At 37.2% G+C, this 14,889-nt stretch overlaps 1 protein-coding gene across 1 annotated transcript in view; it reads left to right on the forward strand.

Annotated features, from left to right (window-relative positions):
• OSTM1 (osteopetrosis associated transmembrane protein 1) overlaps positions 1-14,889 on the forward strand; it is a gene marked incomplete at its 5' end in the record, with an annotated part of 44,742 nt that overhangs the window by 2,118 nt on the left and 27,735 nt on the right. Inside the window, one exon of the mRNA XM_010856696.1 lies at positions 5,195-5,309. Coding sequence (XP_010854998.1) covers positions 5,195-5,309 — 115 coding nt within the window. The remainder of the gene's footprint in view (positions 1-5,194; positions 5,310-14,889) is intronic.

Consider the following 14,889-nt stretch of genomic DNA (forward strand, 5'->3'; position numbering starts at 1 on the left):
TCCAATGCATGAAAGTGAAAAGTGAAAGTGAAGTTGCTCAGTCGTGTCTGACTCTTAGCGACCCCATGGACTATAGCCTACCAGGCTCTTCCATCCAAGGGATTTTCCAGGCAAGAGTACTGGAGTGGGGTGCCATTGCCTTCTCTATAGCCAGGGATATATATGTGTGTGTGTGTATACCCCATTATTTTAAAGCACCCAAGACTTGCCCCTTGCTGTCATACTATAGCAGGTATGTACGGCATCATAACTGATTTAAGCAGTAAGTGAGTTAGTTGTTCTGTGGTCAGAATGACTGAATTGTGTTGCACTGCTTGGCTCTTGAGGCAGCAAATACTTTTCTCATTTGTGTAGTTTCTGTGGAATTAAGATGAAGTTAAAAAATTACCCCGAACTCTGGTGGTACAGTGCTATGGGCTTCTGTGGGCCAATTAAGGGCCAATTTGTGTATGGATTTCCACATGAGTTCCCCACTGCCCATGGCAATGTAAGGGTGGCATGAACTGTGTCCTCTGCTTTGTGTCTCACATTCTACCAGTGACCTGCATACCTGGCTTGCGTCACTGTTGTGTGAAAGGATCAGAGGAGAGATAACAAGAGGCAGAAAGACCCTTTCCCCAATTTATATTTCCTCTCCCAACTCATCCACCCCTTTCCTCAGTAGAGCTGGATGCCATAGCTCAAAAGCATCATTTCTGAACTTCTGGGGGTATTTCATGGGTTTAGTAGGCTTTTTCAGATAGGTGTGGGAATTGAGCCATTATGTGTAGTAATGAACGTATGGAAAAATATGTATGAATTTCTTAGGAGTGAATTTAAATTATCAGTTGTCCTTTGTGTGTGTGCGGCAGGGAGTTGTTTCTGGAGAGTAATGTATTTTCTTTGACTCAAGTCTTTGATTTAAATCAGTTTAATTAGCAAGTACATGCTGTTCTTAAATATTGAACAGGTAAAAGGGTACTGAAGGAAAAGGAGGGGATAGTCCAGGCTTCAAACTTAAAATTATCAGTGTAGTTAGGGAAATAAAATTAATCTATATTGAGAAAAATTTAAAAAGGAAAAAAAATCCATGTGAATGTTACAAATTGTACAATAGGATTTTAGAACAAAAGAGTGAAGATGCTGAATTAAAGGAGGGAAGAGAGCAAGAGGGGGGGTGCTTATTAGAGAAAACCTACAAGCAGAATTTTATCAAGACATTCTTTCTCAACTCTTTAGTGTGAATCCATGTCCATGGATTGATTGAGAGAGGAGGAGAGTGTAAAGAGAAAAAGAATCAATGGTAGAAATTAGCATGCTATTTCTGTGGTGCAGCAAACTGATTGATTTATCTGTAATAGTTATCTGAAAAGAATTCTATTTTCTAGTCACTTTCTCTTGGAATTAATGGGTCAAGGACTCCATATAGTTTTATTATCTCAAGATAAAGAATACAGTGATTTGTGAAACCTGAATAATGGAATTAATGGATTCCTTCTTACTTGAATCATACTTTCTTCTTTTAGTTTAAACTGATAGGAATATAGTTTCATTGAGCTGTTCACCATCATCAGAGTGGTTGCCAAGATGCTTTGCCTCTCCTCCCCCTATTCTGAATTGCTAATCTCTATCTTATTCTACTTGGTTCATTTAAAATTTATATAGGCAGATAGATAGACATATGTTTGCGTGCTAAGTCACTTCAGTTGTATCCGACTCTTTGCGACCCTATAGACTATAGTCTGTCAGGCTCCTCTGTCCATGGGGTTCTCCAGGCAAGAATACTGGAGTGGGTTGTCATTTCCCCTTCGAAGGAATCTACTTGACCCAGGGATCAAACCCACATCTCCTGTGTCAACTGCATTGGCAGGCAGGTTCTTTACCACTAGTGCCACCTGGGAAGCCCAGATAGACATATAGATATGTGTATATATTTATGAAGGTACTAGTAATTGAGGATATGTATCTGGAAGTGTTCAACATAATTTTAGTGTAGATTTACAAATTCTTAGGAATAGAAGGAGGAGATTGGAACACAACATGACATAATATGTCTGTCTTTCATTAGAGATTAGAATGCACTGTTTCTTTGTGGTTTAGTTGCTAAGTCATGTCTGACTGTTGGGACCCCATAGACTGTGGCCCACCAGGCTCCTCTGTCCATGGGATTTCCCAGGCAAGATTACTGGAGTGGGTTGCCATTTCCTTCTCCAGCACTGGTTCTTATTCATTCAGAAAAATTCTTGAATACTTATGATGTGCAGGGTAGTTGTACTTACTAGGGATGTATCTGTGAATGAGAAGAGCTTATAGTCTGATAGAGGAAACAGGCATTAAACATCATTGTAATTATTTAGTTCAGGTGTGATGTAAGTGTTGCAAAGAAAAAAATCCCAAATGCCACCAAAGCATGTAACAAGAGTGCTGATCAGGACTCAGGCTGGGAATAGATAGAAATGGTGAATAGTTAAAGACACCTAAAATTTGAGAGGGTGGGAGAATGGGGAGAATATATACATTGTAAAGAAGTAGCAGGTGTGAAGACTCCGAGAGTCTGGTGTGTTTAAGGACTAGAAAGAACTCAAAGCACTGTGAGCCAGGAGGAGACTAGTTATTTGAGTCTGAGAAAGTGGGCAGGTGCCATGTCATGAGTCCCATGCAGTGAAAGTGGCTGGGTTTAATCCAGAAGGATGATCTGTCTATTTCATAGAGTTTTTACAAGGATTTAATGAGCTATACATTTAGGGCATTTAGAACCACTAGGTATTCAAAAGTACATCATCATCATTGGGGTTATTCATCATTTCCCTTCGATTCTCATGGTTGCCACCATCTTCTCATCCTGGATACTCCCTGAATACCACATAGTCATTCCTTCTTTCACCCCTTGATCATTTTATTTACTCCATTTAAAACCTTTTCCCCTTTCTTCCCTTTTCCCTGGGCTTCCCAGGTGCCACTAGTGGTAAAGAACCCGCCTGCCAGTGCAGGAACATAAGAGATTCGGGTTCGATTCCTGGGTTGGGAAGATCCCCAGGGAAGGGCATGGCAACCCACTCCAGTATTCTTGCCTGGAGAATCCCACAGACAGAGTAGCCTGGTGAGCTACAGTCCATGGGTCGCACAGAGTCGGACGCGGCAAGCGACTTAGCACACATGCGTCATGTGGGATGTTAGTTCCCCAACCGGGATTGAATCTGGGTTTGAGTGTGGAGCCCTAACCACTATATTGCCCCTTTCTTAGTATTGGGCTTAGTTCAAATCCTGCTTCCTCCATGAACTCTCCTCATTTCTCCCAGCTACATTGATGTCTTCCTCAACTGAACTATTCCACACACTGACCACTCATACAGGTTATTCTGTATTGACTTTTAAAATAGCCAATCATCCACTTACATCCAGTTCCTTCTTAAGTAACAGGTTACACTTAGCCAGCTACACCCACCTAGAGCACTTTTGTTGGCAACAGGTAGCTAGGTGAAATAGCAAATATCAGTTACTTACTGGGTGCCAGCCAGTGTGCTAAGTGATTCATCTATGCTATTTCGTTTAATGACTCAATGATTATGAAACTGGGCCTCACAGAGTTTACCTCAGCTTTCCGAGATTGCCAGCTAGTAATTCAGGTTTGTCTGACTCTTTAGGCCACATTCCATTTTAATCTGATGGGTAAATTATCACAAAATATTGTTTCATTTTCTTTCCTGAAATTTTCTTCTATAGCTGATATTGCTCTGAAAGCAATTCCAGGAAAGGGGCTTTTAACATATTTTATTTGAGGTTGCATCTTTTAATGAGTTGACAAAACTAAGCCACAGAATGGGTAATCATCCCAAAATGATCTTCAGAGATATTTTAAAGCAAGATTTCTGCTCTTAAGCCCAACTTCCCTCTTTTCTAACCCCATATGGCTGATCAGTTCTTTTCTAGAGCTAGCACACTCTCTCATTTATTGCTCATCACACTAATTCCTTATCTATATGTCTCTGGGGAGGTTCTTGAAGGCCCAGTGTTGATGGCATGCCTTATCACTCTTTGTACCCTCAATACACCAGGATTCTTTTTTTAAGAAAATATTTTATTTATTTATTTGGCTATATTGTGTCTTAGTTGCAGCATGTAAGATCTTTTGTTGCAGTAAATGGAATCTCTAGTTGTATCTTGTAGGCTCCAGAGCATACAGGCTTCAGTAGCAGCCCACAGGCATGTAGGGTCTAGTTCCCTGATTAGGGATTGAACTGCATTGCAAAGCAGATTCTTAACCTCTGCACCATCAGGGAAAACTTACCCCAAAATTCCAGGATACTTATAATGCCTGGTAAATAATAGAAGTTAAATAACTTTGAAAGGGTGAAGGGTCAGCAAGACTTAACTTTGCTTGTGGCAAAAAGGAAAGGAAATAGATAAGGATCCAGTAATTCAGGAACTTGAATTTATCATTTACATAGTGTAGATCCATTCTTGTGGATTTTAAGATTTTGAGCCAAAACTGTCCAGAAGATGAAACAATGTTTTGTCATCATTTACCCACCAGATTTTTAAAAATGCGTAAATAATATATGTTCATTGTAGAAAAGTTTGGACAGTGTAAAAGAGGCAAAAAAGAAAATGAAAACCCCTCTATTTCCATTATTTAGAGATAGCTACTGATACATTTTGGTGAACAGCTTTCCAGAATATTTTCCTGTTCATAAGAAGTATATTAATATTATATGTGGGCCTAAGTATTTGAAATGGTACCATAGAAGCAAATACTTATTTAAGAAGCAAAGATTTTCTTCCTTTGTAAGTGAACCTGGTACCAATAAATGTTAGCTGCTATTGTTTTATTACAGTTATTATTAATGATGTCATTATTTGATTATAACAAAATATTAAATGCTTATAATGCATATGTGCTCCATTGCTCAGTTGTGTCAGACTCTTTGTGACCCCATGGACTATAGCCTGCCAGGCTCCTCTGTCCATGGAATTTTCCAAGCAAGAATACTGGAGTGGGTTGCCATTTCCTCCTCCAGGATATCTTCCTGACCCAGGGATCAAACCTGCGTCTCCTGCTTTGACAGGGAGATTCTTTACCACTGAGCCACCTGGGAAGCCCCCAAAAGCTTATAATAAATATGAATTATTTTTATAAGGTTTTTTGGGCCTCAGGTTGTTGTTTGGGAAGTCTAAGAATACTCAGATTGTATTTTTTTCTTTTGTTTGGTTACAGAATTCTTCAGAGAGTCATAGTTGTGCCAGAAGCCTTTTAATGGCAGATAGAATGCAAATAGTTGTGATTCTGTCTGAGTTTTTTAATTCCACATGGCAGAAGGCAAATTGTGCAAGTAAGTAACTCTTTCACTTTCATTTTTGAAGTTGTATTTCAATAGTATAGATGTCAGATTTTACTTTAGTGAATTTTGAACTCTGAAAATTTTAAATACTCTTTATTACTAAATTTAAATGAATTTTGATTAACATCATGGTTTATTAGTGAGAACATCTTGGGCAAATACTGAAAGCCAGCAAAGAGTAGCAGTTAACAGTGAGCTTTGCAATCAGATCTGAATCTTGTTCTAAGCTCTGTGACTTATTCTATCTTAACCTACTACTGTCAGACCTTGGGCATATAATTTTGCCTCTTGGAGCTTCAGTTTCCTCACCTGTAAATTCAGTAATATTGGAACCTACTTTACCTGATAGTTTTGAAGATTAAATGAAATAAATTGCGTACAGCTCTTAGCTCAGTACCGGGCATATAGTTACTGTTCACGGAATGTTAACTGCTTAATAATTATGATGTTTATAATAATCTGTCAAATGGTGGTAGGGGGAGGTGGTAACATCAGTTCCAGCAGGTTTGTGGGCTTGCATGTATTTGTATAATGAAATGAGATTTATTTTCAGGCATTCTTTGGAAAAATTAAAGTTATTATTTCAATTCATAAGTGTTTTTAAAACCAACTATGTATTAGGAAATTCTTGTTTTCCATATCTTATAATTTAGTGAAGAAGAAAGTTAGAGTTACAATATAACCTAAGGTGACAATAAATGCTACAAAAACATCATAGAGTTCTTGGGAAAATTGAAAAAAATCAGATTGTCAAGAATTTGAAGTGACTTCCAGGAGGAGGTACCTTTTGATCCTACACCTTTGTGACTGGACATGATTTCAGTAAGTAGAGACAAGAGGAAGGACACTGCAGATAGAGAGGCATCCTGAACAAAGGCACAGAGATATAAAACAGTAATAGACATTACAGGATGCTGGAAGCACAGTGGGAGGTGAACTTGGAAAGTAGGACTTTGACCTATATAGTAGTTTATCACTTATGCCAACATTTTTCATACTGCTTAGAGCATCAGCATAGTACTATGCAGTGGTTATATACTGTAGTATCTTGGGAACTTACAATACACATGGAATATTAAAGTCAGTGAGGACTATAGGTTAAAATTTTTCAAATATCACTTAACCTAGCACTTTCTGAATGTTTTTAAACTGTAAAAATCCTTTTTTTTCCTGTGGAACCCCAATGGAAGGGAGAGACCAGTGAGGAAATTTTTACAATGGTTTAGGCAAGAGGCAAAGAAAATGTGAAGTAGGGCATGGGCTGTAAAAATAAAAAGGACAGAATGAATTAAAAATCTGTGTACCTGTAAGTCATTAAGGAGTTTAACTTTTCTAAGGACTTTGTCTTTTTGTTTAGTTCATATGACGATGGAAAAAAGACTCCCTGCTAAGTTTCTTTCCTTTGTAGTATACCATGGATATTGTATATTAACTCTTTTCATTTTGTTTCTATTAATTCAGATTTTCTAGTAATTTGAACAGAGGCTTGGCTGACAGCTAACTTTTTTTTTTTTAAGGCAAAATCTTTACTTTTTGGAGTAAAACTTTTTAGTATAAATATGATTGAACAGTTTGTTTAACATAAACAGAAGAGCTGTTTTTAAGTATTATTAAGCCGTTCACAAAAATCCATTGATAGATGAAGTGAGTGAAGTGAAAGTCTCTCAGTCATGTCCAGCTCTTTGCAACCCCATGGACTATATTGTCCATGGAATTCTCTAGGCCAGAATACTGGAATGGGTAGGCTTTTAATTCTTCAGGGAATCTTCCCAACCCAGGGATCAAACCCAGGTCTCCTGCATTGCAGGTAGATTCTTTACCAGCTGAGCCACAAGGGAAGCTCAAGAACACTGGAGTGGGTAGCCTATCCCTTCTCCAACAGATCTTCCTGACACAGGAATCAAATTGGGGTCTCCTGCATTGCAGGTAGATTCTTTACCAACTGAACTGAAAAATATGTTAATTGCAAATAATTTAAAATCAGTTCATTAGAATAAATGGGATATATGTTGGGGTTCACTTCTTTTGACTGATGTTGTTGTTCAGTTGCTAAGTCATCTCTGACTCTTTGTGACCCTATGAACTGCAGCATGCCAGACTTCCCTGTTCTTTACCATTTCCTGGAGTTTGCTCAACTCATGTTCATTGAGTCAGTGATGCCATCCAACCATCTCATCCTCTGTCACCCTCTTCTCCTCTTGCCCTCAATCTTTCCCAGCATCAAGGTCTTTTCCAGTGAGTTGGCTCTTTGTGTCAGGTGGCCAAAGTATTGGAACTTTAGCATCAGTCCTTCCAATGAATATTCAGAGTTGATTTCCTTTAAGATTAACTGGTTTGATCTCCTTGCTGTCCAAGACACTCACAAGAGTCTTCTCCAGCACCACAGTTCAAAAGTATCAATTTTTTGGCACGCAGCCTTCTTTCTGGTCCAGCTCTCACATTTGTACATGAGTACTAGAAAAACCATAGCTTTGACTATACGGACCTTTGTCGGCAGTGATGTCTCTGCTTTTTAATAATGCTGTCTAGGTTTGTCATAGCTCTCGTTCCAAGGAGCAAGTGTCTTTTAATCTCATGGCTGCAGCCACTGTCCGTAATGATTTTGGAGCCCAGGAAAATAAAATCTGTTACTGTTTCCACTTTTTCCCCATCTATTTGTTATGAAGTGATAGGACTGGATGCCATGATCTTAGTTTTTTGAATGTTGAGTTTTAAGCCAACTTTTTCACTCTTTTCTTTCACCTTCATCAAGAGACTCTTTAGTTCCTTTTCACTTTCTGCAATTAAAGTGGTATCATCTGCGTATCTAAGATTGCTAATATTTCTCCCAGACATCTTGATCCCAGCTTGTGAGTCATCCCAGCATTTTGCATGATGTACTCTGCATACAAGTTAAATAAGCAGTGTAACAATATACAGCCTTGATGCACTCCTTTCCCAGTTTTGAAGCCATCCATTGTTCCATGTCCAGTTCTAACTGTTGCTTCTTGTCCTGCATACAGGCTTCTCAGGAGACAGGTAAGGTGGTCTAATATTCCCATTTCTTTAAGAATTTGACCTGATGTTGCTTTATATATGTGAGAGGTAAAGCATCTTTTCTTTAAAAGGTATTTTGTAATGAATTTACCAATTGAAAGAAGCTTTCTTCTCTAGTTATTTTCTAAAAAAGGAAAAAAACATTTTGCTGCATACTTACTCAGTATGGCAGGTATAAAACTCTTTAGAATAAATTCTTAGGGTGCTTTGTTTGCCTTTGTTTTTCTATGAGGCATCCTATCTTGAAAATATTCCTTGATTGGACTTCTGAAGAAAAAATGAAATGTTTACTCCCTAATTAAAATTAATTTGCCCAAAATGTATGGCCAAGCAGGGTGCAGAGAAGTATGACATCTTTTGGAGAATTATATAGCTAGGTGGGCAGAAAAGAAAGAAAGACTTAATTTTCATTCTACTTATATTTGTATCCTTTGGATTATATCCATGTGCATTTAATACCTAGTCAAAAATACATAAAATTTAAAAAAACTTGACAAATGGTCCAAATCTGCTGTGATTATTTGTATGTTAGATGTAATTAGAAAGATTGGCTATTTTCTTTTCCCAGATTATGCATCCATAAAAATTGTCTTCCATTCATTGTTTCACATTTTAAAATGTATCACAGTTTATATTCTGTATTTTATATGGAAATAAAATAGTTTTATAAATTTGTACTCCTCAGCAGTTCTCCCTTGGGCATTCATTCTAAAATAATTATCTTACCTAGAAATGAATAATCTATACCAAATTACCTGGAAACACTTCTAATTATGTTCTCTGAAATCTGCTCAATAAAGATATTATGAACATTTTCTGAAAATTTTAAAGAATTGTTCAAAAAACTTTGAATTTTCACCAAAATTTAACAAGACATTGTTACTTGAGCAACATAGTGTTTTCTTACAAAGTAGTGAGAAAAGAAATTTGAAGAAAGGGAAAAATGAGCTAAAGAAGGTGAGTAATAAGTCAGCAGTTAAATAATATTTCTCAATTTCATAACACTTGGCTCATATGAACTTCACAATAAGCCCTGTGAAGTAGAATGAAGGCTCAGAAAGTGTAAAGGAATTATAGATCAAGAGTGTGGAACTAAAATCAAAAGGCTTTAAGAAAAGACTGTATTCATGAGTTAAGGCCTAATTTTGTTTTTTAAGTTCTATTTGATAAATTAATTGCACAGTCTCCATTTTAAGAAATATAGATACATTTTAGCCCTACAAAGTTTAATGTTTATGCTATGTACATGTTTGATATTATAGAAAACCTAGTCTTTTACTAAAAATAGAAATGTAAAATATTCTTATTTTTCTATCATGCTACATAAAATTAAAAGTAGATAATGTGAAAAAAATGTCTTTAGTAAAGCCGCACATTTTCTAATGTTAATCCTCAGCAATGATCAGGAATCTGGCATCAGGTTCTGAGACAATCACATCTTTAGCAACCAGATCTATTAAACCACTGATTTCGTGAGATCCTCACTCTATTTTCCTTATAAATGATGCTATAGGCTTCTCTGTGTTTGTGTGTGTGTGTGCGTGTGTATGTGTGTGCGCGCACACACGAGCATACTAAGTCACTCAGTCATATCTGACTCTTTGTGACCCCATGGACTATAGCCCACCAGGCTCCTCTCTCTGTCCATGGGATTCTCCAGGCAAGAATACCGGATCAGGGTGCCATTCCCTTCTCCAGGCGATCTTGTGGACTTAGGGATCAAATCTGTGTTTCTTGTGTCTCCTGTATTGGCAGGCAGATTCTTACCACTAGTGCCACCTGGGAAGCCCCAGGCTTCTGTTTACCTTGTACTTAGCAATCTGTTTGTTACCTATTCAGTCATTGTTTGTTTTAAATATTTGGCCTTTATGCTATGCTATGCTAAGTCACTTCAGCCATGTCCGACTCTGTGTGACCCCATAGACGGCAGCCTACCAGGCTCCCCTGTCCCTGGGATTCTCCAGGCAAGAACACTGGAGGAGGTTGCCATTTCCTTCTCCAATGCATGAAAGTGAAAAGTGAAAGTGAAGTTGCTCAGTCGTGTCCGACTCTTACAGACCCCATGGACTGCAGCCCACCAGGCTCCTCCGTCCATGGGATTTTCCAGGCAAGAGTACTGGAGTGGGGTGCCGTTGCCTTCTTCGATTTGGCCTTTAGAAACAGGTAAAAGAATGAATACAAAGAATATTTACTCTTTTAATAAAATGGAAGAAAGCAATCATGTCACACTATAATTTTAAATGAATTTGTGTCTGATCAGACAGAAGTTTGCCTAGGATGTTGTCATTTTGTACTGTAGGAGACCAAATGTGCTATCCCAAAATATGCCTCTTTGGCGTGAGGGTTATTTCAAGCTCATTATTTTGAGAAACAGTAGACACTGTTTCTCAGGAGAAGCTCTGAAAACAGAGTAGAAATAACCATTTTGTTTAGAAATTTATATTTATAAAGGAAATCTCTGTTTATAAGAGTGTCTCCGTCTCTACACCAGGAAGAAAACGATGACTTTAAATCACAAGGAAATCTTGTAAATGGAGAAAGCAGGGACATAAACCTGCATAACCTTGTACTTGCTTATGTTACTTTTCCTAGTCACTTCACCACTGACCTCCTCTACACCCATCTTTCTTTGTTGTTACCTGAACATTATATTCAAGCCTAAATTCTAAACTACCTCTTTGAGTTACTCAATTTCCTTTTGTATCTTCCATGTATATGTGACATATACAAGTTAACAAACTTCTGTTAGTTTTTCTCCTACTGATCTGACTTTTGTCACAGGGGTCCCAGCTGAGAACTTAGAAGGGTAGAGGGAAAATTACTTTTCCTCCCCTATAGTATATACATAAAAACTGCAATATAAATATTCAAAAATATAGATTATTTGCCTTTTTATTTAAACACAAAACACTGGTCAGTTTTCTCAGAGTTTGTATAAAATTGTTAAATACAAGCCATGATCCCTTTTATCTCAGTTAACTTTATGTGGTGATCTAGTTATTAAATTTACAAATATAGAGCTGATAAGGGATGCCAGCAATAGAGACCTTTCAGTTCAGTTCAGTTCAGTTACTCAGTCGTGTCCAACTCTTTGTGACCCCGTGAATCGCAGCACACCAGGCCTCCCTGTCCAACACCAACTCCTGGAGTTCACTCAGACTCATGTCCATCGAGTCAGTGATGCCATCTAGCCATCTCATCCTCTGTCGTCCCCTTCTCCTCCTGCCCCCAATCCCTCCCAGCATCAGAGTCTTTTCCAATGAGTCAACTCTTCGCATGAGGTGGCCAAAGTACTGGAGTTTCAGCTTTAGCATCATTCCTTCCAAAGAAATCCCAGGGCTGATCTCCTTCAGAATGGACTGGTTGGATCTCCTTGCAGTCCAAGGGACTCTCAAGAGTCTTCTCCAACACCACAGTTCAAAAGCATCAACCTTTAGTGGTAACTAATCTGGAGTCTATTCCATCTGGCATCTAAAAGATAAAATGGGAAGGAAAAACATTACAAAGGAAGAACAAAACTTACTGCTGTGTTTTTCAAACTTGCTTTTAACTGAAACTTAAACCAATATGTGATCCATTTTGTAGGCATGTATCTTCTGATATAAAATGACTATTCCTTTTTCATCTTCTATGCTAAGAAAATGTAAAACTATAATTACATAGTTTAAAACCTTTTAAAGTTAATTTAAGGGGGTGTTAGGGTTTTTAAAAATAACTATTAAAAATATAAACATTTTAAAGTGTAAAAGCTAAAATATTGTTTAAAAAATCACCTTTCCTTCTATTAGACCTAGCTGTGGGTTAGTACCTAGTCTTTGCCATTATTACTTGATGAAAGGGAGGCTAGAAACTCAATAAAAGAGAGTGCCATTCTAAAACAACATTGTTAATCTACCATTGTTGTTGTTGTTCAGTCATTAAGTCATGTCCGTCTCTTTGCAACCCCATGAACCCCAAAGCAGCATGCTTTGCTTCCCTGTCCTTCACTGTCTCCCAGAGTTTGCTCAAACTCATGTCTGTTGAGTCAGTGACGCTATCTAACCATCTCTATTCTCCAATATAAAATAAAAAAATTTTTAAAAGAGTGCCATGCATTACCACTACCGTCTATTTTATATTTAGAATTTCTGTGTCTTTGAATGATATTGGTCTTTGTTAGAAATGAGTTTTGGGAAATTAAAATTCAAAAGAAATGTTAATACAACTCTTCCAATTCACATTACAAATAACATGAAAATTAATTTTTGTAGAGAGTGACTGCTAAGAGGTAAAGAAAATATATCAAGGATTTCTCTTCACAATTTTAAAGCTGTGTATTGTTGACATAAGGATAGCCTGGTTATTGAGATCCTTCTTAGTTATCTTATGCATATGACAATTGGATAATTAGTAGAGTGACCAGATTTGATGGGACCATAACTTGCTTTAAGGTAGTGTTTTGGTACTTTGTTTTTTATTTTTTTCTTTTTCAACTTTTTTGAGATGTAATTGACATGTAACATTGTTTACATTTAAGTTGTACAATGTGTTGATTTGATACAATTATATACAGAATGATTACCACCATAGTGTTGGATAACAAACATCTCCATCATGTCACACGATTACCATTGTGTGTGTGTGTGTGTGTGTGATAAGAACACTTAAAATTTATTCTCTTAGCAGCTTTCAAGTATACAATACAGTATTGCTAACTAAATCACCATTCTGTACATTAGATCCCCAGAACTTGTCTCATCATACAACTGGAGGTTTGCGCCCTTTGACCAACCACCCCCTTTACCCCCACCCACCACCCTTTGATAATCACCATTCCACTGTTTCTATGCTTTCAGCTTATGCAAGAATACTGGAGTGGGATGCCACTTGCTTCTCCAGGGGATCTTCTCAACCCAGGATCAAACCCCAGTCTCTGCACTGCAGGGGTCTCCCACATTGCAGACAGATTCTTTACTGCTGAGGCACCTTCAACTCTGAGCTACCAGGGAAGCCCATAGTTGACTATATGTGCAGGAATTTATTTCTGGACTCGCCATTCTGTTCAATTGGTCACCTTTCCCCTGATAGGAGAAAATCTTCCCTAGTTGATGAAACTCCTGGAGAAGAGATTTATGACAATTGAGTTTCTTTTGGAAGCTCTGTCTTTAGGCAGGTAAGGGGGAATTCATAGAAAGCTTATCACTACATTGGCTGTTTTCCAGGTGCCTGCAGCTCAAAATAATCCTTATGGCAGATAAGCCTATGTTAGAAAGGCATATTCTGCCACTCTTCACTTTTTGTCTTGATTCTTTAAAAATCAATAATAAAACTTAATAGCTAACCAGGGTTCCATGCCTGGTCCAGGAAGATGCCACATGCCTCGGAGCAACTAAGCCTGAGCACCGCAACTCCTGAAGCCTGCGTGCCCTAGAGGCCATGCTCCAAAATGAAGACTGAGCAGAGCCAAAAATAAATAAATTAATCTTAAAAAAAAAAGTGAACAAGAAAGTCAATTAATTGGAACCCATCTTTCCCATATTTTAGCCAAATGGTAGCATACTAAGCATTAGACACACATTTATGTCTTATAACTTTAGATATCCTATGTTCATACTTACTAAGCTTAATTATGTTGTTTAGGTAAAAAGTTGCCATACTTTAATGCTATATTTTCTGAAGCTTACCCTATTTTTCAGAAATTGGTGATTGTCCCTGTTTTTCTCTATAAAACTAGTTATGAAAAACAGCAGAGATTCTTATACAAACTCCTAACAGATGTCAAATTCTTTTATCTAAAGATGGATACATAATTCCTGTTATGATATTTAGTAGGTTTCTATGTAAGGTCTTAACTTGAACCCTTAACACCTTTAAGAATGCCTCTTGAGCTGATGCCTGAGCCCTTACTGAGCTAGAAACTGTGCTAATCTGTCCTTGATGAGGCTTCATTGGTTATCTGAGATGAGGAAAATTCATAATGACCACTTCACTTATAGTGCTTATAGGAAGCTTTATTATTACTAATATTTCTTATTAATTTCTAAACTATATAGCTTCTCACTGCTTGTAACCATATGTTCCCAATTCTTACAAAAGGATAAAAGGAATTTCACTGGAGTTCCTTTGTTTTAGATCAGAAAGTCAGAGCTCTTTAATAATGAAGACATTTTTAATCTCATTATGTAAGTAAACTCCTTTGTGCTTTATAATATCACTAATGATCACTGAAAGATTTTTGATAGTGCTGCATTAATGCAGTACTTAATAAGATGACCGGTCTATATTAGCTTTTAGTTTAATTTTCAAATTATTTCAAATGAAAAGGAATGACTGTTAGTAAAATAAGAGGAATTAAGTTCTTTGTTGTTCAGAGAAGCTTCTTTTTTTAAAATTATTTTTTCTTTTGTTTTTATTTTTCATTATTCTATAAATTACCTTTTTATAAAGAAATTACTTCAGTTACATATTTTGTATAGAAGAAATTGCCATTGCTCTCTCTTTTATACGGCAATACAGGGGTATACACCCACCCCCTGTGCCATGACATGGCTCATTA

Source organism: Bison bison, unplaced genomic scaffold, assembly GCF_000754665.1.
Source record: "Bison bison bison isolate TAMUID 2011002044 unplaced genomic scaffold, Bison_UMD1.0 scf7180017864373, whole genome shotgun sequence".
Taxonomy (NCBI): domain Eukaryota; kingdom Metazoa; phylum Chordata; class Mammalia; order Artiodactyla; family Bovidae; genus Bison; species Bison bison.